Raw genomic sequence first — 23865 nt, forward strand, 5'->3', positions numbered from 1 at the left:
GGGCGACAAATAAAAGCTTCTCCAGTATTTCCATAGCTGGCTATTTGCAGGAAGCTTGTGTACATTCCAAGCACCTGTCACCTGCCCTGCCGAGCCCCGCAGAACCCACTACCCAGGGACTTCCAATTCTTCTGCAAGCAACTTTTGTTAGCCTGAATTTTGAGAGCTAATGTGTACTTTCGACACTTTTCTTTTACAGTGGACCCGTGGGAGGGCTCCCGTTCCTAATGCTTTTCACCGCTTTTTGTTTGTTTGTTTTCCTTTTGTTTTGTGGTTTTCCCCTTTCCCTGCTCGCGCCGTTTCCTTGGGAGCCGGGATTGTTTTGGGCGGAACCACCGGCGCGGCGCTGCGGAGGGGGGAGCGGGGCCAAGGAAGAGCCCACTGGCGGAGGGAAGGGGGGAGGCGGGGCGGCCGCACCAGCCGCCGGGCCACGTCGCGGCCGCCACGGGAGCGGCGGGGCCGGGCGAGCTGCGCGCTGTCGCTGTCCGGTGCCGGCCGGGGCAGTGCCGCGGGAAGCGCTGATCCCCAGATCGGAGTGGTTTGGCCCTCCCTGCTCCCCTTTTCACGAGCTGTGTAGTTCGCCGGGGTGACATGCGTGGGCAGTTGCAGTGGACGTACAGCGCTTCTCCATGCCCGGCACCTTGGCTCCAAAGCGGGGATGCCCATCTGGATGCGCATCGCATCCTCCTTGAGTAATTCTCTCGCTTAGCCCCGTTGTGGTGTGTGGTGGGAATGTCCCTTTATATCTTTTAAATCTACCACCATTCCTCCAGGCACAGCAGAATGTCACATTGGAAATTAAAATACTTAGGGTGGTCTCTTGCCGAGAACACTTTCTCATTATTAGCATCTAAGATAAAGCAGAAACTTAAAGCTTAATAAACAATAAAAGTCTCCTGTATTTCCTTACGTGGAACTGAAGTCAGTAATTTTGCCATCAGAGTCTGTTCACAACTTTCTCTTGACTAAAGGTACCACTTTTCTGGTTTAAAAAACCCACCCAACCTGATAGTTCCTATGAAGCAAAAACTTTCTGTTACTACTTGAAAACTGAGGGCAACACCAACCTTTTAAAACATCTTCTTTTATTCATATGAGCATAAGGTTTTTACAGGCACATCTGAGCTAGTAGAAAACTAGTGCACTCTTACTGGGTTTTGCATAGGTGTTTATTTCATCTGTCAATTTTCTGGACTGAAATACTGAATTTTCATTAATAAAACTGGATTGGTTTTTGATGTCAGATTTTTCAATAATGAAGAGGAACAGATTCATCTCTGTAATTTTGCTGTATTATTCTGAGCTGAAGCTCTTTCACGTCTCAGAGTAATGATCCCTACATGTAGCTTAATTAGATGCCTACTAGTAAAACCCAAGATTTCCCTCTATGATCCAAAAGATGAGAAATAAACAAGGCCCGATATTCTGGTTTTCAGCCACTGGAGTTTATGCTCACTCACTGAGACGAAACAAAAACTTGGAATTTAGTTCAGGAAAATCCTTAGTGTGCAATTATTTTTTGTCGGCTCAATTTCCTAAATGGTTATAATTAGGTAGGAAATTTTCCACTTCCCATTGCATACTGCAAATTCTGTATGCTCTGCTCATTGTAGTATGGGTTTGATTTATATAATTTATTAGAGATCAGTAAAAGTGGGTGTATGGTGACCCTTGTGGCATGTTTAGCACAGAATCCCTGTATTACAGATGTAGAATATAGCAACTCCATGAATGTTGTGAAATACTGTGAAGAGAGCAAGAATTTAATGTAGAATCACTTTACAAATAGAAGATTGGAGAAGAGCAAACTAGGTTATTTTCAGAAAAGTATAGTAATTGGAAGTTTAGGCTTTATGAATTTGTTTTGCTGTTTATTGCTGCTGGCTGGACTATGTCACTTTCCAGGTATATGTTTTTGTTAGTCTTGGATTGTCTTATATTTACTAACATGGAAGAGATCCAATCTGTTCAGGCAAAAATGCATTTTACAAAACTGATGATAACTGAGCTTGCTCAGACTGGGGCATGGTGGTTGCTGAACTTTGATACACAATTAAATCTCTCCTATTCTAAGGTGAGATTACACTAAGTAAACAGCCTTGTTCTTATCCCTGTTGATTAATGATCTATATTTACACAAGCCTGATAGTTGCTTTAATGCAGCATGTCAAAGACAATGAAGCTCTAAATTGGAAATGCCTATTAAACAATAGCACTGTCATCAGGGGACTGTATCTCTTAGTTTTATTGCCACAAAGGGTAGACACTGAATAAATAAACAGTGATGCACTCATTGGTGAATTTTGCTAATTCTTCACTTTACAGAGAGGGTTTGTAACCGTGAGGTGACTGTAGCCTTTGGTAAGATGTTTGTTCCATTATAATCAAAAACTATCTGTAAAACTAGTATTTTAACCAACCTGTAGGTTGGTTGGGTTTTTTGGTGGACTGATTTTGACCAGAAACTTTCTTTACTATTTCTGTACTTAGAATAGGTATGCACTTATTTAATTTCGTTTTTGAGTACTGTATTGTCTTTCATATTTTTGCTTTAGTTTTAAGAGCCCTTCAGTATTTAATTTCTTGTTTCTAATTAGTTTTGAGGGCTTGTTGAAATCATTCAGCTAATTATGAGATACTTTTCCGTGTTTCTGTGGTCGTCAGTCAGTGATCAAAGTGATAGTATCTACTGTATTTTTTTGAATTTACTTAGTTTTCTACTGTTCTAAATTATGGGCTTTCTAGCAAATTGTGAATTGACTGCTTGGGAAGCAGCACTTAGTAACTGTAGTACTTTTAAAATGACCATTAGGTTTAACCAAGTCTAAATTGCAAAAGCAGTTTTATTTTTCAATGGTATTTTCTCTTTTAATTTCTTGTAAGAAGTGTTATTTTTAGCAGTTACTGGTTTAGTTGTGACACAGACTTTTGCTGTAGGAGTCAGAACATGTTTTAGATAGTGAAAATATTGCAACCTCATCAGTGTCATTTCAGGCATAGTTTGGGTGAGTGTTAGTGGCTTGGACCAAGCAGAGAATAATGCAACCACACATCCTGGCAGTGTTTAATGCTGCGTCTTAATTTGTGAGGATCAGTGTGGTCTGGGTGTGCAGTGAGTGTTGAGGTACTGGTGTCTAACAGGAGGTGTTACCTAGGGACAACTGGGAGCTGTTACCTGGTGGGCTGTGAGGGACATGGAAGGCTAAGGGGAGCATCACACCTTCATAGGAACCTACGTTTCATTAGTTCTGCTGTTTACAAAACAGCTCTTTGTACTAAAGTTTTTTGTAGAGCAGTCTGAATTTTCTTGATGAAAAGATAAACCCGTGTGATATTTTTATTTGCCTTCAAGCTTGGTTTGGATTGCATTTGCAGGCTTTTTTCCACAACCAGGAGGGCCTAACAATTTTTTTTTTTCTTAGAGAAATGAGTTTCATGTCGTTGCTTGTCTGCTTTATAAAGTTACAAATGCTTTATATAAACATAAATATTTAGAGATTTGTAATAAAGTTGGATTTGCTGGCAGATGCTAACCTTTGTATTGAAAACTATTACCCAGCTTCCTCAATGATGCTGTCAGGAGAGGAATCTGATTAGAATGGCTTCAACATAAATGGTCTCATGGGTCATTATTATTTAAATAAACTGTTGGATTTTTTAGAAGGCGGGGGGACTGCAGTCCTGAATGATTTGGCTGCCAACCAGAAATAGCCAAATAGCTAATTAAATTCCTGTAATGTTGTTTTTTATTTGCCCTCAAATAATAAGTATCAGAGATGGGATTTGATAGCAGAAAATTTCTAATAATTTAGACAAATGGGGAAATACTTATTTCAAAATGAAATGTAGTCATCCCTAGTACTAATTACCATAGATTTAGTTACTAACTTGAAGTCTGTGGACCACTTATGCTAATGACAGTTATTAAATACTTTAAATAGAATGGTGAATTCTGAGGAAGAAGCAGCTGTTGTGTTGAGCCACTTCTAACTGAGGACTGAAAATGCGAGCAGGTAAGGATACTTTGTGTGTGATTTCCTATACATATTTTATAGTTAGTACTAGGTGCAAATGATAGAAGTTATTTCTGTCCTATATAAATCCTTTATGCTCCGTTGTCACCTTTTTGAGTTCATGATTATAGCTGATTTTCAAAGTAGTGTTATTTTTTAATTTTAAATTTAGGGGCTCTTGCAAAAAGTTGTAATGACAGTGGTAAATACGCTGTAGCTGAAGATTGAACAGCCTTTTTCAGTGGTGTTCCAGGTTGCATTTTGAATTCTTAATTACAAATTAAGCATTACCTGAGGGGAACTGGAACACCTACTGCTTCAAGGGTTGAGATGCTGCTGATGGCAGTATCATGATTCACAGAAAGGCAAGAGTGCCAGCTCCTGGCTCCTACAGGTCTGTCTCATGATGGTGCTGCCTTGGTTTGCAGAGCTGGATTGCAGAAGGACCCAGAGCTGCTGCTTCTCCTGGAAGACAGCGTGTCACCTCTGCTTATAAACAGGGAGGGCAGTAATCTGTTCTCTGCTTTGGCTAGCCGAAGTCTTGAGTTGGTGCTGATGTGCGTGCTCTTTAAAATGTGCTTTCTTCAGGAGACAGGGTAGATGGTGCTGACTTCAGCAAAAGTGAGAATGGTGTGTGTGTGTCTGCGCTGAGTTATCCTTATATAGGTTATGTTGCCAGTGGAAATTCTTAACTGAATACAAAGTGAATTTCTTGGTAAACATTCCCTGATAAATACTTCTCATCCTTTACAATTTTAGAGCAATTTTATTCATTTTTTTAGCAGTGGTGATTAATAAGATAGCAAATCATACTCTCGATTTCTTTTTGCAGTTGAAAGTGAGGCGAAGGCAAAAACCAAAGTCCGCTTTGAGGAAATCTTCAGACACCATGCTGCCCTAGTAGACACAAAGAAACCAAAGAAAAAGAAGTTTGACTCTCAAGAGAGTATTGTGGTGAGTTACAACACATGCAGCCTTTGGTTGCCTTCCTGAACAGAAAGAAGATCAGGAAAATACATTGCAGAAAGGAGGTGTAAGCATTTTTAAAAAAATAAAGAGTAAAATAGGTTTCTGCACATACCCCTTGGATTTGGTGTTGCTTTTATGTTCTTCTTTGTGTACCAGCAAAGCATCCTTATAACTTGGAGTTATGCCAAAATGATGTGGACTTTAATAGTGGTGAAAAGAAAGTGTCACATGCAGGATGCACTTGTTTAATGTCCACCAGTACTTGCTTTTCCATACCCCTTCTTCATAAAATTTTTCAAATTCAGTACTGACTTTACTGGGAATTAATTAGATGTTTGAGGGCTAGTAGAATCATGTCTGTGAGAGTATTTAATTTTGAGAGTACTACATCTGTGTAATACAGGTATATCTGTCTAAAACAGCTGTGAATTGAGAACTGATGAGAAAATATAATAATATTTGAAATAATAATTAATTATTCCATTTTCTACTTTTTTTAAATCTCAGTAATCAGTGAATATCTGCATGTGCTGAGCTTTGTGTCTTGAGTGGTTCCTTGTTCACATGTCAACTTTTTTTTGAAGATTTTGACCTTAGCTTGTGACTTGCAGCTTAGGAAGGATTCTATCATGACTTTATAGTTAGATTTTTGTTTGTGGCATATCTGTCACTAAAGGAGCCTCAGAAATCCTTCTGAGTTATGGTTCATATTGTAGTCTTTTTTCTGAAGAGGGGAATAAAAGTTCAGTATGAACTTGTTCTGTAAATACCTGATCATTGACTTAGAAGTTTTGGAATTTGGAAAGAAAGTAAATTGTTTAGAAGACAGATGTCCTGATTTTTTATTTTCCTCCTCATTTAAGACAAATGGCTGGTATTTCATGTAATATCATAAATGTTACATGTAGTTATATATATTGAGTATATTCAGAATAGATATGTTGAACTTAGTATTGCTAAATATTTGCTCTTAGGTTGACGATTTGAAGTTGGATTTTGTATGGATTTTTAAAAATTTATATTCCTTGATGTATATGCTATTTAGTCAATAGTCTATACAAAGAATCAACTTGATATCTAAAAATAGTACAGAGAGTTAAAGTGGTGTTTTTCTTTACTTACTGGCATGTATATAGATAAAAGACTAAGTTCTTTCTCAGTTAAGTTTACTTTTTTTATGAAATGTGATTTTTTAATTCTGTAATATATAAGTATTTTGAACACATAATTGTATGTTTATATGCAACTACATATTACTTGTAAATATTTTAAAATTGCTTTGGTTTTAGAATTGGTTTCTATTCCAGAAGTCTCTGATGTGAAACACTAGTGTTTTGGAGTTATGTAGAAACACTTAAAATCACAGTGACAAGAATCAAAACTCTGTGGTATGCAAGCAAATTAGGAAGCATTTTTAAGATCAGTGTGGAAGCTCAGATTTCTGGCTTTGTTGAAGCTATAAATGTTACAAATTAAACCACTTAAAAATTAAGGACTTGAGGAGAGCTCGTATTGAAACATATTACTGACCATTTGGAGTATTTCCTGAAAGTGTGACAAAGTTGCAGGAGCTCAGGTTGGTATTTTCTAAGTAGAAATTTCTGTAAAAGCTGTAGCAAATAAAGTCATGTATCTGTAAAAAATAAATGTGTGTAGGAGTGGAAGAGTAGGTAGGTGGAGGAGGTTGGCCGGTTTTGTTCCCGTTTTCTTCAGTTCATATGATTTCACTGTACAGAGTTTCACATATCATGAAATAATGTGAAATTTATCAGTGATGGTTGGCTTCATGTCATGCACTTGCCATAAATGGTCTTCCAGCTTTGATCACTGTACAGAGTTTCACATATCATGAAATAATGTGAAATTTGTCAGGTTGGCTTCATGTCATGCACTTGCCGTAAATGGTCTTCCAGCTTTGATCAAAACAGGTCATGGTTCAGAACCTATTTCCACTTGAAATGTTCCAGTCCGTTTCCTTCCTTTGTCTTTGCTCTAGCCTTTTAAAGATTAATAAGATTTTTCCCCTTACAGTCCACTGTTTCTTTGAAACCTGAGTTCTGGAGCTGCAGGGGATTGCTCTGGTTTTAAATGACAGACGTGAGGATCAGCATAGTGCCTGCCTGCTTGCCTGCTCTGCTTTGTGTGCCTTTTGCCTGGAGAGCCTGCCTGGACAGCAGAGAGGCAGTCTGCTTGGAAGAGGAAATGTTGATGTCTGTAGGGCAGGATGAGTTTGCAGCCACAACTGATAGGAATGAAGAGCTTGTAGTGGAGATGGAAATACACATCAGCTGTGGCCAGTGAAAGTTCTGCTTTGCTGTTCAGTAAATAGCTACTGGGGCAGTGAATGTGAAACCTAAAGGCATTGTGGAAAAAACAAGCAATTGAGACACAGTCAGAAAGTGAATTTGCTGATGTCCCTTCTAGGGCAGCCACCCTATTTATTTTTTACCAATTGTGGCTCCTGTTACAATTTGTTAGAATGAGGCAAGTCATAGATCAGGCAATGTCCGGGTAGATTAATCTGCCTAAAGTCATCATGGAAATGAATGAATTTATTTCATTCAGTCTGAATTCTGTGGTTGAAGAGAGGATGTTTAAAAACTTTCTACCAGATGAAAAGGTTAGATCACTGTATGGAGACAAAAATTTCTTTCTTAGACTGTAATCTGATCAGATTACAATATTGGGATGGACAGGCATTGGTAACTTGGGTTTTGTGTTCAAGGCAGGGATGCAGCAGATATATCTGGCTTGTAGGCTGAAAGATGCTGAATAATTGTTGAGATTTCCACTGGATTTTACCCCTTTGTTTCTTGTGCCTAAAATAAGAGAACTGATAATAGTTGACTATATAACTGATCCACACATTTTCTCAATGTTTTTTGTTAGAATTTGGTGGAAAAATTCCAAGCCCATCATCTTATCTGTAAATAAAAGTTCTTCTAGCTTTGCATGTCTATATTTTATAGCCTTACACAAGCAATGGCAGTAAAATTGCATTCCTAGTGTATTAAGATTTTCTTACACCCAACAAGCCATCATCACATGTACATTCAGTAACAATTGAACTGTAAGTTAATGGTCTTTTACAACCAGTACATATCAGCCTTCAGTGTGCTGGCAATGTCCATCCCCAATTTCTCAAGGTGTGCCTGTGTTATTATGGGTAGAAATTCAGGTATCCCTGTAAATCAGGTTACACAAGTTCCAAACACCCATGACAAACTCACTCTGTATGATGCCAGCTTCCACTCATGCGTGTTTGAGAAGTCCTTGTGAAAAGGTGTAAGATTCTTAGGCGTTGCCCTGCTGACAGCTCTGGGGCACGAATGGCAGTGATGTGACCTGTGACTGACTAATTGTGGTGTGAGCCTTGAGCGTCAGCCCGTGTGTGTGCACCTTGGTTGGTGCCCATCACCTGCTCCTCTCAAGCCAGTAGTGCAAGCAAGGCTGTTTTCAGGGGGGAGTGCTTCCTCTGCCCTGGTGTAATGTGGCCAGAGAGCTCTTTTGAAACAAAGCCTTCTTAGTTGTTCCATATTTTAAGCTGAGAAAGCCAGGTTCAGGTCAGCAGCCCTCTGGAGTTACTCAAGAGACAGGTCTGTCTTACTGAGCTGCTTTTCCAGCCTAACTCCTTTCTCTAATTCAGCTCAATGTTTATGTGTTGATGATTGCTCTTAGTTGATACCTCTCAGTCCTGTGTTTTAGAGAATCTATACCAGTATTCCCACCTCTGCCAGAATCCTAATTTCAAGGTTTTTATGAACCTTTTGGGTTTTACTTCATTGTTTTGTAACTTCTCTACATCTTTCCTCTCTGTTTAATTGTGTCATCTAATTACAGCAAGTGGGAAAGGTGGCCTGAATTGAGATCTTTATCTGAGGAATTTATGTTTGAACTGCTGAAGCAGCTTTGTGCTGCCTGCAGTATCTATTAATGTTCCTGAAATTTGCTGTAGTTTGAGCCTGTGGTTTGTTTTCATTATAGGGAAATGGCCTCAAGTTGTACCAGAGGAGGTTTAGATATTAGGAAAAATTTTTCAGTTGAAAGGGTATTCAGACATTGGCTGCCCAAGGAAGTGGTGGGAGTACCATCCCTGGAGCTGTTCAAAAGGCGTGTGGATGTGGCACCTGGGGATATGGTTTAGTGGTGCTGGGTTACTGGTTGGACTTGATGATTTTAGAAGTATTTTCCAACCTGACTGATTCTATGAATCTATGATTTTTTGTTTTTAGGCAATAATAAATAACAAGTTCTAGTAAGTGTCACTATAGGGCACGAGACAACACGACGTAGACACGCTGCTGCTCTCAAGGCAGGAAAAAGGGAAGTTTATTTTCTGACTCAAACATTTCTAGATTTCTAAAGGTGACAGTGGATTGGAGGGTGAAAGTGCCACCTCTCCAATGACACTGGACAAACTAACAGTCCATCAAATTTCTCCTCTTCCATAAAAGAATGCAAAACAATAAGTTGTTTACAGAAAGTGTATGAGAAAGTTTGCTACAAGAATGCAAACATCAGAAGGCTTAGAAAATCTTAAAAAATCAGGGTGACACGTAAGTGTTTCAAGCCAGCTTTTGCATCAGGTAGATTCCTTTAAGGAGATTATTCTTGAGTATCAGAGTTATTTTAGAAACTCTTGAAGAGGTTTAGGATTTCTCAAATAATTCTACTACTTGCACTTAGTGGATTGATGTTTTATCAAATACAAAAATCACCAAGACCTTAGTTATTGGCCACTGTTGGGTTTTAATTGTCTGTGTGTTTTAATCTTCATTTCTCATACTCTACAGTTAAAGCTATTCACAGAAATAAAGATAAGGAAGTGAACAATCTGTTTGGAACATTATTCTGTTCTGGGGTTTTTCTTCGTTTATACAAAGCTTGCTCTTTTATTTTCCTTACTCTGTTCTGTATTTCAAGTTATTTCTATGAAGTTTTCCCCATCCTCTTGAATAATTGACCTATAAATAAATATGATGTTAGTGGTTTCTTTAAGCACGTGTAAGATGAAAATGAAAGGACAATTTTTTCATACTTACTACACATATTGTCCCTTTTTACAAATGTTTGAGACAAACATGGTTCTATGACTGGGAGTTGTATCCTGACTAGAAAGGAACAATGTCAGTGTTTATTGAGGAAGAAGATCTTGGCAAATAAAACTTTGTAGGCAGATATATTTTCTCCAAACTTAAATTTGCTTTCGTTGTGTTTTAAAGCCCTTTCTAATGTTTCATGTTGAAGCTCTGAGAGTTTTCTGTAAGACAACAGCGTAAATGAACCTCAGTGACTTTACAGAAGTTACATCAAAGAACAGAGATCTCTGTGTTGATCTGGCAGAATTAGACCTCAGTTACTTGCTGTGTTCTTTGGGATTATCATAGAATCACAGTTTGGATTGAAAGGAACTTTAAAGGTGATCTAAACCAAGCACCCTGCCATCAGGAGCATCTTGAACTAGATCAGGATGCTCAGAGCATCCATACTGACCTTGAACATATCCAAGGAGGCCAGGAAGTGGCACTGTAACCTTTAGTAACCAGAAATAGAAATTTGAAGGAGAGAGGAAAGTTTATAATGTTTTTTTATAAAACTGTCAAGAAGTGCTTAAACAAATGCCTTAACTGAAATTTAGTTCTGACAAGTGGCTTTCAGTGTAAGAGACCGCAAACAATGAGCCTGAAATCTGTCTCTAACTTGGATTTTCAGTGCATGAAAGTATTTGTTTTTGTGGTGCATGAAGTCTTCTCATCCTCCACAGTGTGAAACACTGGCATCTGTTTATGGAGTAGACTTGGTGATTTCCTTTTTTTACTGGATATGTGAAAAAGTCATATGAAAACGTAGTGTGCCATTGAGAATGAGGTGCCCAAATACCAAATGGTTTTTTTCAGTGTGAGTTTTCTGTTGACTTTCAATCTGTTGCTTGTCAAATTGAAACAACAAAATAACTAACTAGATCTTTGATTTAATTTTACTTTGAGTAATGTTGCTGAAGGAATAACATGAAGTGCAGTGTTTATCCTTGGAACGTGATTTTTAGTAAAAATGTGTTTTATGTTCTTTCCATTTATAGCTTGATACCTTTAGAAATAATATTGATCTGTCTAAGGAAAGTGTGAATGATGAAGCAATTATAAACAACACATATAATCCTGAAGAAAAGAGCCCAAGATTTACAAAAAATAAATTAAGAGAGAAAGCGTCAATTGCAAAGAAAATAAACAATGATATTGTTAGTGGAGAAGAGAACAAGCAGCCAAAGTCGAACAGAAAGAAAAAGAAATCACTGTTACAAGAACAATTTAATGAGGAGGAAGATTTATATGAAGCTAAATTGGGGAGTTTTGAAGAAAAGACTAATGATTTTCCAAAGAAGAAAACAAAAAGTAAATCACAAACAGATGTACCTGATCAAGATGGTGATAGAATGATCAAAAATTCCTTGACTGAAGTAAGAAATGTAACTGAATTAGAAGAGGAAGAGCAGCTAATTCAAGCCTATCAGCTGCATGTGGCTGAGGAAGAGGCAAATGCAATTAAAACAAAAATGAGAAAGAAACTTAAAGAACAGATGTCTGAATCTACCTCCACTGTTCAAAGGCATGAAGTTGCATTGAATAATGAAGTGGGCAAAAAGAAGAAAAAGAAGAAAGAGCGAGCAGTTTTAAGTGAAGCTGAAACAAGGTAACATGACAAACTGTACATAGTATGTCTGTGAATCTTACACAAAAGGTTTCATTTTAAGATAAGCAGCAGCTTTCTGATAAATTGTTCATATTTTCTAAGTGATTAACTGGGTGATTCTGTTATGAAAAAATAGTACTAAATCCTTTCTCAAAAGGCTGTCATGATTCATATTTAGCTCATGGATTCCTTTCAACTTTTAAAAAAAATATTCTTCATTGCTATTTGATATTTGTTTACTGTGCGACTCACTCTTAATTAACATAAGATAGTTTTATGCATGATTTTTTTTAGTGATAAGTGATGGCTGTGATCCGGGAAAAAGGTACTTGTTTAACTTTTCACATAAACGGTTCTGCACTTGTCTGGAAATTAGGGGGAAAGGAAGAGGGGAGAGCACTGAAAAAGGCAAGACACTTATGGGGCTGGGGGCTGTTACGTTTTCAAGATACACAGATGATGAGTTGCAGAATTTCAAGTGGATTAATAATAGTAATGAGTGACTGTATCAATATATGCAGTGGACTTCAGCTGCTGACAGTGATCCGTTACCTTGCAGTGCAATGTCCCTTTCTGAGCTGCAGCATCATCATCCAGAAGCAGGTGCCAATGAAAGTCAGACACCTGAAATATTACTTATGTCAGAAGGACAGAAACTGGAGGGAAGCGTGGAAAGGCAGAAACCTAAAGCCAAGAAGGTTAAGAAGAAAAGCAGAAAAGGTGTGCCAGCAAAATGTTATAATACTGTACCTACTTAGCTGTGCATTTTTTTGTGCTGCTACAGAAATATTGTCTGTAGTAGTAGCACAGAAGTGATTGAGCTGTTTGAGTTACTTATATTTCTTAAGTTACGACTGTACCTACTTAGCTGTGCATTTTTTTGTGCTGCTACAGAAATACTTGTCTGTAGTAGTAGCACAGAAGTGATCGAGCTGTTTGAGTTACTTGTATTTCTTAAGTTACTCAATTGTACCTCTGTTCTTCCAATTCTGAGGCTCATTTGTGAGGATATTTTGTTTGATAAATCAATCTACAATCTTAAATTCCATTTACAGTAAGTAGTTTTTAGTTGACACAGAAGTTACTATGTTCCACTAGTGACAGTTTGTTTACTTTGCTCCAATTCCTAGAAGAAACCACGGAAGTTGCTGCAGAAAATGATGAGGAAATGAAGAATTCAGAAATTTCAACTCAGTCTACATTTGGTTTTGGAGATGATCTTGTTTTGGGAGTTTATATCCATCGATCGGATCAACTTAAAATTGATCACTTGGTATCTCATCCTGTGGTCAAAATCCATATTGTTGATCAGAGAAGTGGCTTATATGTGAAGAAGGATTATAGGTGACATTTAATAAACTGTTTTTTCTTATCACTGATTACAATAAATAGGTATACTCTTCCCTACAAAATTAAATATGAAAATGAAAACAAGGGAGTATTTTAAGCTTGTGTAGTTGTTCATTAGTTTCTACATCTATGATAATATGTATGTATCTATACATACCATAAATGAGGATGATATTTTTCTTTTCCTTTTGACACTTCTAAATGCTCTGCTCTGCTGTGTTGTTCTTGAGGCTCCCCAGGGCAGTGGTCACAGCACCAAGCCTGACAGAGTTCAAGATGTGTTTAGACAATGCTCTCAGGCATATGCTGTGACTCTTGGGGATGGTGCTGTGCAGGGCGAGGAGGTGGACTTGATGGTCCTTGTGGGTCCCTTCCAACTCAGCATCTTCTGTGAATCTGTAATATTTCCAACATAGTTCATTCTGTATTCATCTCAGAGGCAAAATTTCTCAGGTGTCAGAAGTATGTAAAAGCCAAGAAGATGTAAGCAAAATTCTTGTAGCATAAATAGCATCTGCCTTTTATATTAAGAACTTTTATAATCTTTAAATGAAGTCTGGTTCTTTATATTCTTAATTACTTCAGTTGCTTGTTTCCATTGTCATTATCCATAATTTTCCTGAAACCACGTTTTAATGGGGCTTAAGCAGTAGACTCTACCATGATCATCATGCATTAATTTGCTAACAGTAACTTAATTTTTAGGATTTTCAACTCTAGTTTTTCTATATGCATTGCAAATTGTCTTCAATTTTTTGCGGGTTTAGAAAATTTTTTCTAGAATCAGACAAATAGTGTCTTGTATGTTTCTTAGCTTTCAGTAAATGAAAATATTGTTTTGTTTGAGGTTGTTTTTTAAATGCTCTAACAATTGTAATTCTTTGGAAATCTTCAAACAGCAAGAAGGAAGATTCATCTTATGAACAAGAAGTAGAGCACATTCTTCCTATAATGACACAACCATGTGACTTTCTAAAGTTTAAATCAACAATTCCAGAGTGGGAAGAGCAAGTAATATTTAATGAGTGTTTTACTTATTTTATTCAAAACACTGAGGAAAACCCTCAGGTTATCCTGTTTTTTGAGGTAAGATGAAATATTTTGCATCTGATTTATGCACATTCTGTTTTTTAATTTGTTTCTTCAACAGTATCTATTTGACTGAATCGGGTGTTTTATTTCAGTTAAATTGGGTTAATAGCATAGCTTTAAGGTACAAAGACAAGTGGAGATACCAAAAGTGGTTTTTTATAGGAAAGGAACCTGTTTTAATAGTAACAAGGAATTCAAAGCTTTCTTACAAAATCAGCTCTCATTCTGGGGAAGGCTGGTAAGATATGGTGGATATCACTCTTTTCACATTCTTGAAACCTGAAAAGTGGTTTAGGTACAAGAAACTCAAAGGTAGAATTTGTCTGTGTGTAGCAGCACCACATTGTACCAATGAGCATTATTTCATTAACATTTTACACATCTACCTCTCCTGTCCCAGTCTTCATAAAGTAATTGTTAATTTGTCCTCCAATACAGTTATGTTTAAAGGAAAAATTTAAGGTTATGTATTCAATGTAATTTTTTGCTTAGGCATTTCAATATTTGTACAGAGATATTCTGTAGAGTTAACATAAAAATGGAAACCTAATACAATAAATACTTTTCGTTCCTTGGTTTTTTTCCTATTTCAAGTAGATTGAATATAATTTATTGCCATATGTTTCTTAATGCTTTGTGATGCTTGTAAATGAACATATTTATAGAATTAAGAATCCTTAATTGCTTAACACAAAACTAATTATGTTTGTATGTGAAGATTCTTCATGGAAATAATGTTGGAACCAAAAGTATGATTCCACTGAAAAAAGGCTGTTTGACTTAAGTGTGGTTTATGAAATACAAGTTTGAAAAAATTATTATTCTAAGGGTTTTCTGTATACCACATAAACTTCCAGGAGTAGTGAAATATGGGAAAATCCAGGTCCTTGACTGAAAAATTAATAATCATAGGCATTCCTGTAAGTGTTCAAGGCCAGTTTGAATGTGGCTTTGAGCAGCCTCATCTAGTGAAAGGTGTCCAAGCCCATGGCTCAGAACTCTGTGATCTTTGAAGGCTCCTTCCAACCCAAATTGTTCTATGACTGATTCAATGACAAAACTGATAAAGCTAAGAAAGAAAAACTTAACTTTTTGACTGCCATTTCCCATCTAGATTAATATGCAGCTGGTTTTAGCCATCAGATTTGTGATCTAAATTATTTCTGAATTAAGAAAATTACACATAATTGTTTTTTTCTCTTTTATTGAGACCCAAGGGGAGCAAGAATAAGTTTTTTTAAGACTAGACTTCTTTTTTAATGAAAGTTATAAATAGTCATCAGGAAAATGCATAAGGACCTATTATTTCTATTTTGTGTGGAAGAAACAATGGTTTTGTACTTTCTTAAAATTTAAATCTGTTTAATTTAATGAATTGACTGAGCATATTTTCAGCAGTTTTTTATTATTTACCATGAAGTATACATTCATTAGAAATACATTTATATTCCTGCTGATACTTCTAGGTCCTTGATTCTCCAGGTATGCATGAAGTGAGAGCCAGCTCTGATGTAAGAATTCAGGAAGGTCGTTACCGAAAAATTTGTTGGGCATTCCTAAAGGTACTGTAAATACTTAAATTTAAAAAATAGACATAAATATTTTTATCTGAAAATCTCTAACTGTACTAAGGAGGAAAGCATTTTAAAATAATGTCAGCAACAGAGATAGAAGAAAAAAAATCCTTGTTTGCTCGGCTGTTCTCCCCTTTTCCTCTTCTTCCACCCCATAAAATCAACACAGTAACAGGCTTGACATTAAAGAATATGTCTTTTTCAAGGAAGTGTAGAACGTGTAACATCTTTTTTGTTTGTTCATAAAGTGCAGAAAGTTGTTTTCTTTTAGGGTTTTCTTTATGTGAATGTGAAGAAAATGACAAATCCACTAATTTCTGTACCTCAGCTGTTCTGTATTCTGGTGGCATTTTCAGTTGTCCAGTCTTTGATAAGACTCCTTAACTTAATTATAGAATGCTTTTCATTTTCAGTTGCAGAGTTTGAAATTCATTTGTTGAGATACAAATGTGCCAAATGTGAGATATGGGTAATTTAGCCAGCACATGTGTAACTTCCTAGCCTTTTAAGAGAAACTTGAATGTGTCAATTCGTTCTTTGAGAGCTGACATACTTCACTTTCCCTGAGGATTGTTTATTTACACCTACCCTTGTGTGTGATAGTCATTTGCAATCATTGAGCAGTCCACAACATAGAGGAATTGTGAGAAATACAGGAGAAGATAATGGACTGCAAGTACAGGTGAAGGGATGGGGGCCTCCATAGCAATTCAACACAGAGATTCCTCTGAGCTCTGCCCAGGAGAAATCTACTGGAATCAGGGGTCTGCTATCCCAGGCCTGTTAGCAGAGCTGGTAGGAATTGTGCATCCAGGCATTCAGTACAGCCTACTCCTGAACAGAGGGAAGAATAAATTTTTAGCTCATAATTATGAATAAAATTGTTGGCTGTTCTTCATTCTTACTGCATCTGCCTGCATTATCCTTTTATCTGTATCAGTCAGAGTAGAAATGTCTCAATTCAAGACAGACCAGTGTTAATGGCAGTAGGTGCTTCTCTTATTCTTTGGTTCAGTAGAGATGACTCTGTGTCCTCTGAAGTTGGAGAGGGTACTACACTGCTGTATCTTTTGCTCTGAACAAAAACCTACCCAATGCCCTTCATTGCAGCATTCAAAGAGGACAGATTTGGAAGAAGCTGTTTATGGATTGGCAGTTCTTTGAGATTTGGTTGATTTTAACAAGTACTTAAAAAAAAAAGAAAATAAGTACTGCAGAGGTCTTCTTACTTTCAAGATACTACTGCTACTACTGCTGTGAAGCATCTTTTGAAACTAGGCTGCCATCTAAGATTTAATCTTCATTATTTGATCCTGGGGGGATTAAATACATGCTTAGTTCGCTGTCACTTTTAGAGTTAGTATATTTCTGCAGTGGGAAATGATTTCAAGAGTTTATGCTGTTAGGTTAGATATTAGACATTATCAATTACTTTTGTGTTCATCTTTCTTCCTCTTTCCTCTTTTCAATCACCCTTCCAGCTTGTAGGTGCAAATGGAGTTCTAAATGTGGGTGGAAAACTTCGTCTGCAATTATATTACCCACCTTCAAGGACCAAGTCACATTCAAATGTTGTTGAGGTTTATGACTGGTGGGCAAAATGTCCTAGAAATCGTTACCCATCAACTTTATACGTAACTGTAAAAGGCCTAAAACTGCCAGATCATGTAAGTTAAGTATATAATATTTAAATATATTTGCAAATATGCAGACTTTTCTGTAGGAACTAGTACCTAGGTAGAGCATGTGAGTCTGTTTGTATGCAGGTGTATAAAAGCTGTGCTTACATGCAGGATATAAAATATATAATAAGAATGTTACATCTCAAGATAGTTGTTTCAAACTCAGCCCTTCATAGGTATTTTTGAAAAATAGGCATACTTTCCTACCTATAACTTTGAATGTTTGCCACTGGCATTCTGAAAACTTTCAGAGTACTTTCTTGAAGATGAGCATTTCTTCTTCTTAGCAGAAATGCCATTTTTAAGTCACTGACCTCATGCAGGTGTAAAAATTCTTTGAGAAAAGACGCAAGTTACTTATCTTTGCTTCCCTGCACCCTCTAGCTGTAGTGAGCTATATTTTTTTCACATATGAAAGTTGCTTTAAAAATAGGCTTACACTGGTATGTGCTGAGATCGGTGTTCAAGATAATTGTGGTGTTTTCTTTTCTCTGGTGCAAGTACAATATTGTTCTATTATATAATTTCCCATTTGTATTTAGAACTGTGATAATAACTTCTTCTGCTCACTTTTGTACTATGAAGGGTGGGCTGTGCAAGCCTGGTGAGATGTGCACCCTCTCAGTAGCACAATACAATACAATAGTGGAGTAATTCTAATTTTCACTGACCTTGATAGTTACTAAAAATAGGAGATAATCAATTATTTGAAAAAATTGTGATACCATTGGATTGACACAACTTTGGAAGCTTTGATTACTTTCTGACTCCTGGTTACTTTAAATGACATTTTGCAATGCAGTTCTCATGTATTAACCTTTTCCAGTCTCTGTGTTTCAGATATAAAAATGCAAGACATTTAAATTAAAAGTATCTTTCTTAACCTTTTTAGAAATTACACTGTTCACTTAAAAAATATCTTTCTCTGATACTTACTTTTGTTTGCCTTAAGGTTGGTCCTTCTTTTCACTCTATGGCAGCTGTTCAACAGGAACAAAGTAATACAGCGCTGTCTGAGCTCCAGAGAGAAGGATGTGAACCTTCTTTAGAGGAGAAAAAGGAGCCATTTAAATGGTCAAGATTGCCTGGACAGGTGAAGCATTTTTCTTTGAATTTTAAATGAAAATAACTTCAATATTTTTATAAGTATTATGAAGCAAGCAATTAATTAAAATAATTAACAAAGATATTAAACAAAACAAAGATCTCTCATAGATAGTAGAGGAGGCTTAACCTTAGCAAATATGCATTTTTTTACCAGAATAGTCAGAATCTGCAGAATTTGCTAAGAATTTGAAAGAGTAAGAAGTAAGACAGGAAGCCAGTTCTCAGACTTCAGCTTGGTTAGAAATACATTTTCTTGACTTTTCTTTTTGTTTGTTGAAGACATCTTTAAACTATGAAAAAAGAAAGAGCTTGCATTGAAGAACCACGTAGCTACTGTGGATGTTGCCCTTCACCTTAAAATCTGAATTTAGTTTTGGGGAAAAAGCCGTTGGGTCAAAAAGAGGTATTATGTTGGGAGCAAGGAAAGGGGTCTAAAATACCAGTTCAGTTTTTTGAGGTGCTTCATCTCTGATTCTGCCTTTAAAAGTCAGATATTTAAATACAGATGAGGAATTTTAAAATTATTTGGTGGAAGACCAAAGGTTATGAGTTCACAGTGCAGTCATTAGGTGACTAAAAGGTGTGCTTAGGCTCCTTAAACAACCTTGACTTACAGTCTAACTCCACAGCTTACATCACTGATGGTAGACGTTATTAAGCATTTCTTAAGATGAAACAATTTATTTCAATTTGGGTTTTTTTCAGGTTTTTTTAAACATGCTAGTTGTTTGCAATAATGGGGCAGAAAGAGATACACATTCATGGGGCCTCGGTTGTGCTGCAAAACTGTCTCTGTTTATAATACATTGAGTTTTACTTTGGAATGCCATTAAGATGTTACTAGCCTTTTAGAGCTCCTGCATGTCAGGAGCTGAGTGTGTTCCCTGCACTGGATAGTTAATATTCCTGCCAATTGTTCCCTGAAAAGCCAGGCTTGCCGCATACCCAACAAGCACCTGTTTTCCCTGCGAGGTGGAGATATGGGCTGCTTTTGTATCCGCTTCTCTCATGACGGGAGAACGCTGGCAGCAGCATGTGCAGGAAGGAGTGGCTATCCCATTGCTTGTAAGTTTAAATACATTTTGGCTTTTTGCTTATAATCCATGTATTTGGAAATTAAAGATTAAGGGAAGTTAATTTTTAAATTGTGCTTTTTTAAGTTTCTGGTTTGTAGTTGTGATTAGACGATTGTTCTGTGTGTTAAAGAGCATTGAGGAAAATGCTCTTTCTGTGTTGATAGGGCTGGAACTGGCTTTTCCTATGTGGTTACACATACACAGTTTAATGGTATGAAATTACACTATTTCTGCCCAGAGGCCTAATGGAAATACTAAATTAGTTTGCAGAAAGAGCATAGTTTCTGATTATAATGTTTTGAGGGAAATAACATTTTAAGCCTCCACTTTACACACTTCTCATGTAAATTTTTCTCCTAACCTGTCTGTAAAGTTGGATACTGGAATGTTACCATCGCCAGACTACTGGAAGCTGCTGTCTCCCATGATCCGGTTCAGTTGAAGTACAAACATTTCTTGTAACTCAAATTTTTGACTGCTTCATCACGGTAGCTTGAACTGCATAGTTCTTAAACCTTGCATAAAAGTTTTGAGATTTAGGAAGAGCAGTTTCTTAAATGTACACAAAGTGTTTAAATGCAAGGAACTGTAAATCTAGATTCCTTTTTTACGCAGCCCCATAAAATTATCTCAGTGTTAAAATATTTTAAGATTGGTCAATTAGTTCTCAGAATTACAAAAAAAACCCCAAAAAACAGCATAATCCTAATCTGGTTCTAATAATTTAAGGCAAATAAGGTGTTTCTTAGGGGGTAAGACATTTGTGACATCCATGAACCACTAGGTGGAAGTATATGCTTGCTGTCTATTCATACCTAGCAATTGTTTCATCCTGTTGCCTCAAAATGAGAAGATAAAGAAAGTGAATTGATTTATGCTAGCAGAAGATGAGCCTGAGATTGCACTAAACTTTGGCTTTAGTAGGTACATCTGTTTGACTGCAAATACTTACAAAACTTCTATTTCTACTTCCCTAGTGTATGAAATTCCTTCTGGACAGTTCTTGAGAGAATTTTATGGTCACCTTAACATAGTGTATGATCTTTGTTGGTCAAAAGACAATCAATACCTTCTTACTGCTTCCTCTGATGGCACTGTCAGGTCAGTATGATGGGGTGTTCTGGCAGATACCATCAGAAGTTGAAAAGAAAGTGGTCTAATACAGTGTTTTACTACAAACTGTGCTATAATGTTTTAATTAAAGATTTGGTTACCGTGTGACTTAAATAATATAAAAATTGTGATTGGGTTAATCACTTACACTATTTACTGTTTGTAATGCATTTGTATTTGAAATGAAAGCTTTTCCAAAAACTCTAGTACTAGTCTAAATCTACAGTGCCGTAAAAAACTGAAAGAGCTTTTATTTTGAGAAGACACTGAGACAGTTGTAATAGTCTGTTCCTGGAGAAATTGCCATACTATGAATGTAGTATTAAGTTTGCAAATTTGAACACTAGGCAGGAAATTAAAAGTTTAAGATTCAAGTTATGTGTGTAAATTTACTACTCTGCTTGTATAAATGTTGGTGGTGTTCTTTTGGTTTTTTTACTTAGTAAAGTAATTCAGCTTGAATTTCTGTAAATGAATTTTGATACTGTTATTTCTTAAATTGAATCCGCTATAATTAAAGTGTACTTCCCTACAGTGTTAATGTGAAAATATTGATCTGCTCAGATTTGAAAAACAAAACCCTCAAAGCTGTACATACACATGGAAATATTGCTGGGACACTGTACAGTTTTATTGTGAACAACTTCATTGATTTTCATAGAGTTTTTTTTTGTTTTTTTAGGCCTTCAGATCCCTATCTATTATTTCTGATATGCAGCTCAGTAATGTTACAGGCAGTTGCATAATTGAAATGACAGAAGAATTGTTAAATGATATGTTGTATATGTGGAACTGTTCTAGTATTTTTTTGCTGCTTGTATTTAGGCAGAAAAAAGAGTGTGTTGAGAGTTCAGCACTTTTTTTTTTAAAATTTGGGAGTGGATTAAGTAAAATTTTTTTATATTGAGATAGATATCAATTTCAGTCAGTTATGTTGCCTGTAAGAAGGCCAAGCTGTTCCACAATTCTTGAATTTGTGGCAGCAAGTTGAAACTGCAGTGGTCATCCTCCTTTTCTGTGTACTGTGTGCAGTCACAGTTATGAGTTATTAGTTCCTGTATTTTTTGTGAGTTGCCTTCAGCTCCTTAAAAAGTCTCAGCACCCCATTACTTTAAAGTCATTATCAGTTTATTATTTGGATTATCTCATACTGAGTTCTAAGGTAACATAAAGGTAAATTCATGAACTTCTGTGGATTCTTCTTTATATAGTGTTCTATGTCTTCCTCAAGCCTTCCCAAGGGTTAGTCCCACATTATTAGTGAGCAATAAATTAATTTTTATTTTGTTAGATTAAAACCATTCTGAAAGATAGGTAAACTCCTTTTGACCTTTCTGCATTAAATTGCAGCTTAATTGTTGTACTCTAACAATTTTACAATTTTGTGATTAAGTCACCTCTGAGTAAACTTAGAATTCTTCAATAGCCACCCGGTGTGGTTGCCTCACCAGAAGTGGGTGCCACTAAAACAATTCAATAATTTTGTAACTGAATACTGTATATAATGTGCTGCTCACCTGTGTTTAGTGATCCAAATACTGTTTTATTCTTTGTGGATGGCTCACTAATAAAATGCGTACCATGAAATAGAAAATGCTAACAAAAATCTGATCTTAGAGCTATGGTTAGCAAAGGATAGGAAATAGATGAACAGTTAGAAGTTAATTTAGGTGTTGTAAACATCCTTGAGATCATGATGACTGTGTGGCTGGTAATCATTATTCTAAAATTTTCTGGGATTTTATTTATATTTATTGGCCTTAAATGTTCCTTTATGGCTTTTCTTGTTCTGATATTGTTTTAAATGAATGATAACCCAGAAGAGCTTAATTTATTTATAACTACTGAAAGAAAGAAACCAATTCATTTAATGGAATTCTTTATGAGTGAGTATTTTAAAATGAGAAATATATCCATTAAGTGAGTAAGCAGTCATTAATTTGCTTTGAAGACCAAATACTGTGTAAAGTAGTAAATTTTTCTTCATTCTTATTAGAAAGTACCATAATAAAGGATTAAAAAGAGGTGGAACAAATTGGCAGAATAAACAGGTATTGTTAAGTGCTTGCAAGCATTTGCCTCTAGAGTAAGGAGCCCAAAATATGGGCATCAGTTATACCTCTGTGTGTGACTGCTTTATACAGCAGAAATTCTTACTTTGTTTCCTTTTAGAATGTGGAAAATAGAAATGAAGGCAGCATCTGCAGTGAGAGTTTTCCCTCATCCTTCATTTGTCTACACTGCCAAGTACCACCCAGTTGCTGACTCGTTGGTTGTGACAGGATGTTACGACTCAGTGATTAGAATCTGGAATGCAAATGTGAAAGAAATCCATGGGCAACTGCTACAGGAGCTTGATGGCCATAAAAGTTTCATCAACACACTTTGTTTTGATGCAGAAGGTATGTAGTTAATATTGCTTTTACAAATAGTTGTCTTTCCAATTGAATACCATCTTGAGTTTTACTAGTTTTCCTTACTTCACGGAGGCAGTGTATTCTTCTTAGGAAGAAATTATTTACTGGGAGCGTACTGAGACATGAGACAATGGGTTGCCCAGTGAAATTGTGGATGCACTGTCCCTGAAGGTGTTCAAGGCCAGCTGGTCTGGGCTTTGTTCCAGTGGAAGGTGTCCCTCCCTATTTTAGGGGCATCAGAACTAGATAATTTTTGAGGTCCCTTTCAACCCAAATCCATCGATAAAGAAAACAAGGTGGTAGTAATTAGATTGTGAGAATTTTAGCTCTAGGCTGAAGAAGTGGGAAGTGATTAAATTTTCAATATTGACAGAGAATAGGAGACATGGAGAGAAAAGAACGGTGGTTTGACTATTGTGAGTCATGTTAACTGGCAGGTTGAACAGCTGAAAGTGAATGTTGTACTGAGATGTACTAGTGGAGGAAGAGTTGAAGATGGGTGAAAGTTAAAGCTTAACTTTCTCTAGTATTAGTGACATCATTAATAGTTAGGTGGTTCATTTAGTCACTGGAGTAGGTACTACAAAGAGGAAAGCTGTATTTTTATAAAGAATAAATATTTGTGCTTAAAGTACAAGTGCTGGAAAACACTATATGTTCTAGTTCAAGGTTCTCTTAGTGCTCAATGTGTAAGTAAGCATTGAGCTATCATGTGAAGCTCATTGAGCTGTAAATACTCACTGTTAGAATTAATCTTTTAGAATATGAATAAAAATGGAAAA

The 23865-nt window shown here is 36.4% G+C and overlaps 1 protein-coding gene across 5 annotated transcripts in view; it reads left to right on the forward strand.

Moving 5' to 3' along the window:
* Window positions 1-408: 408 nt before the first annotated feature.
* The window catches only part of AHI1 (Abelson helper integration site 1), an 86168-nt gene continuing 62711 nt past the window's right edge, over window positions 409-23865 (forward strand). For 2 of the 5 annotated variants that reach the window (XM_039707605.1, XM_039707609.1), the window contains exons 1-13: window positions 409-463; window positions 3941-4013; window positions 4846-4967; window positions 11062-11672; window positions 12232-12392; window positions 12803-13016; window positions 13922-14108; window positions 15581-15676; window positions 17170-17355; window positions 18323-18463; window positions 19410-19542; window positions 20531-20654; window positions 22839-23068. In XM_039707605.1, coding sequence (XP_039563539.1) covers window positions 4004-4013; window positions 4846-4967; window positions 11062-11672; window positions 12232-12392; window positions 12803-13016; window positions 13922-14108; window positions 15581-15676; window positions 17170-17355; window positions 18323-18463; window positions 19410-19542; window positions 20531-20654; window positions 22839-23068 — 2215 coding nt within the window. In that variant the 5' untranslated portion in view covers window positions 409-463; window positions 3941-4003. The other 3 variants (XM_039707606.1, XM_039707608.1, XM_039707607.1) reach the window with 3 other exon arrangements.

Source organism: Passer montanus, unplaced genomic scaffold (assembly GCF_014805655.1).
Source record: "Passer montanus isolate IOZ18808 unplaced genomic scaffold, ASM1480565v1 scaffold2, whole genome shotgun sequence".
Classification (NCBI taxonomy): Eukaryota; Metazoa; Chordata; class Aves; order Passeriformes; family Passeridae; genus Passer; species Passer montanus.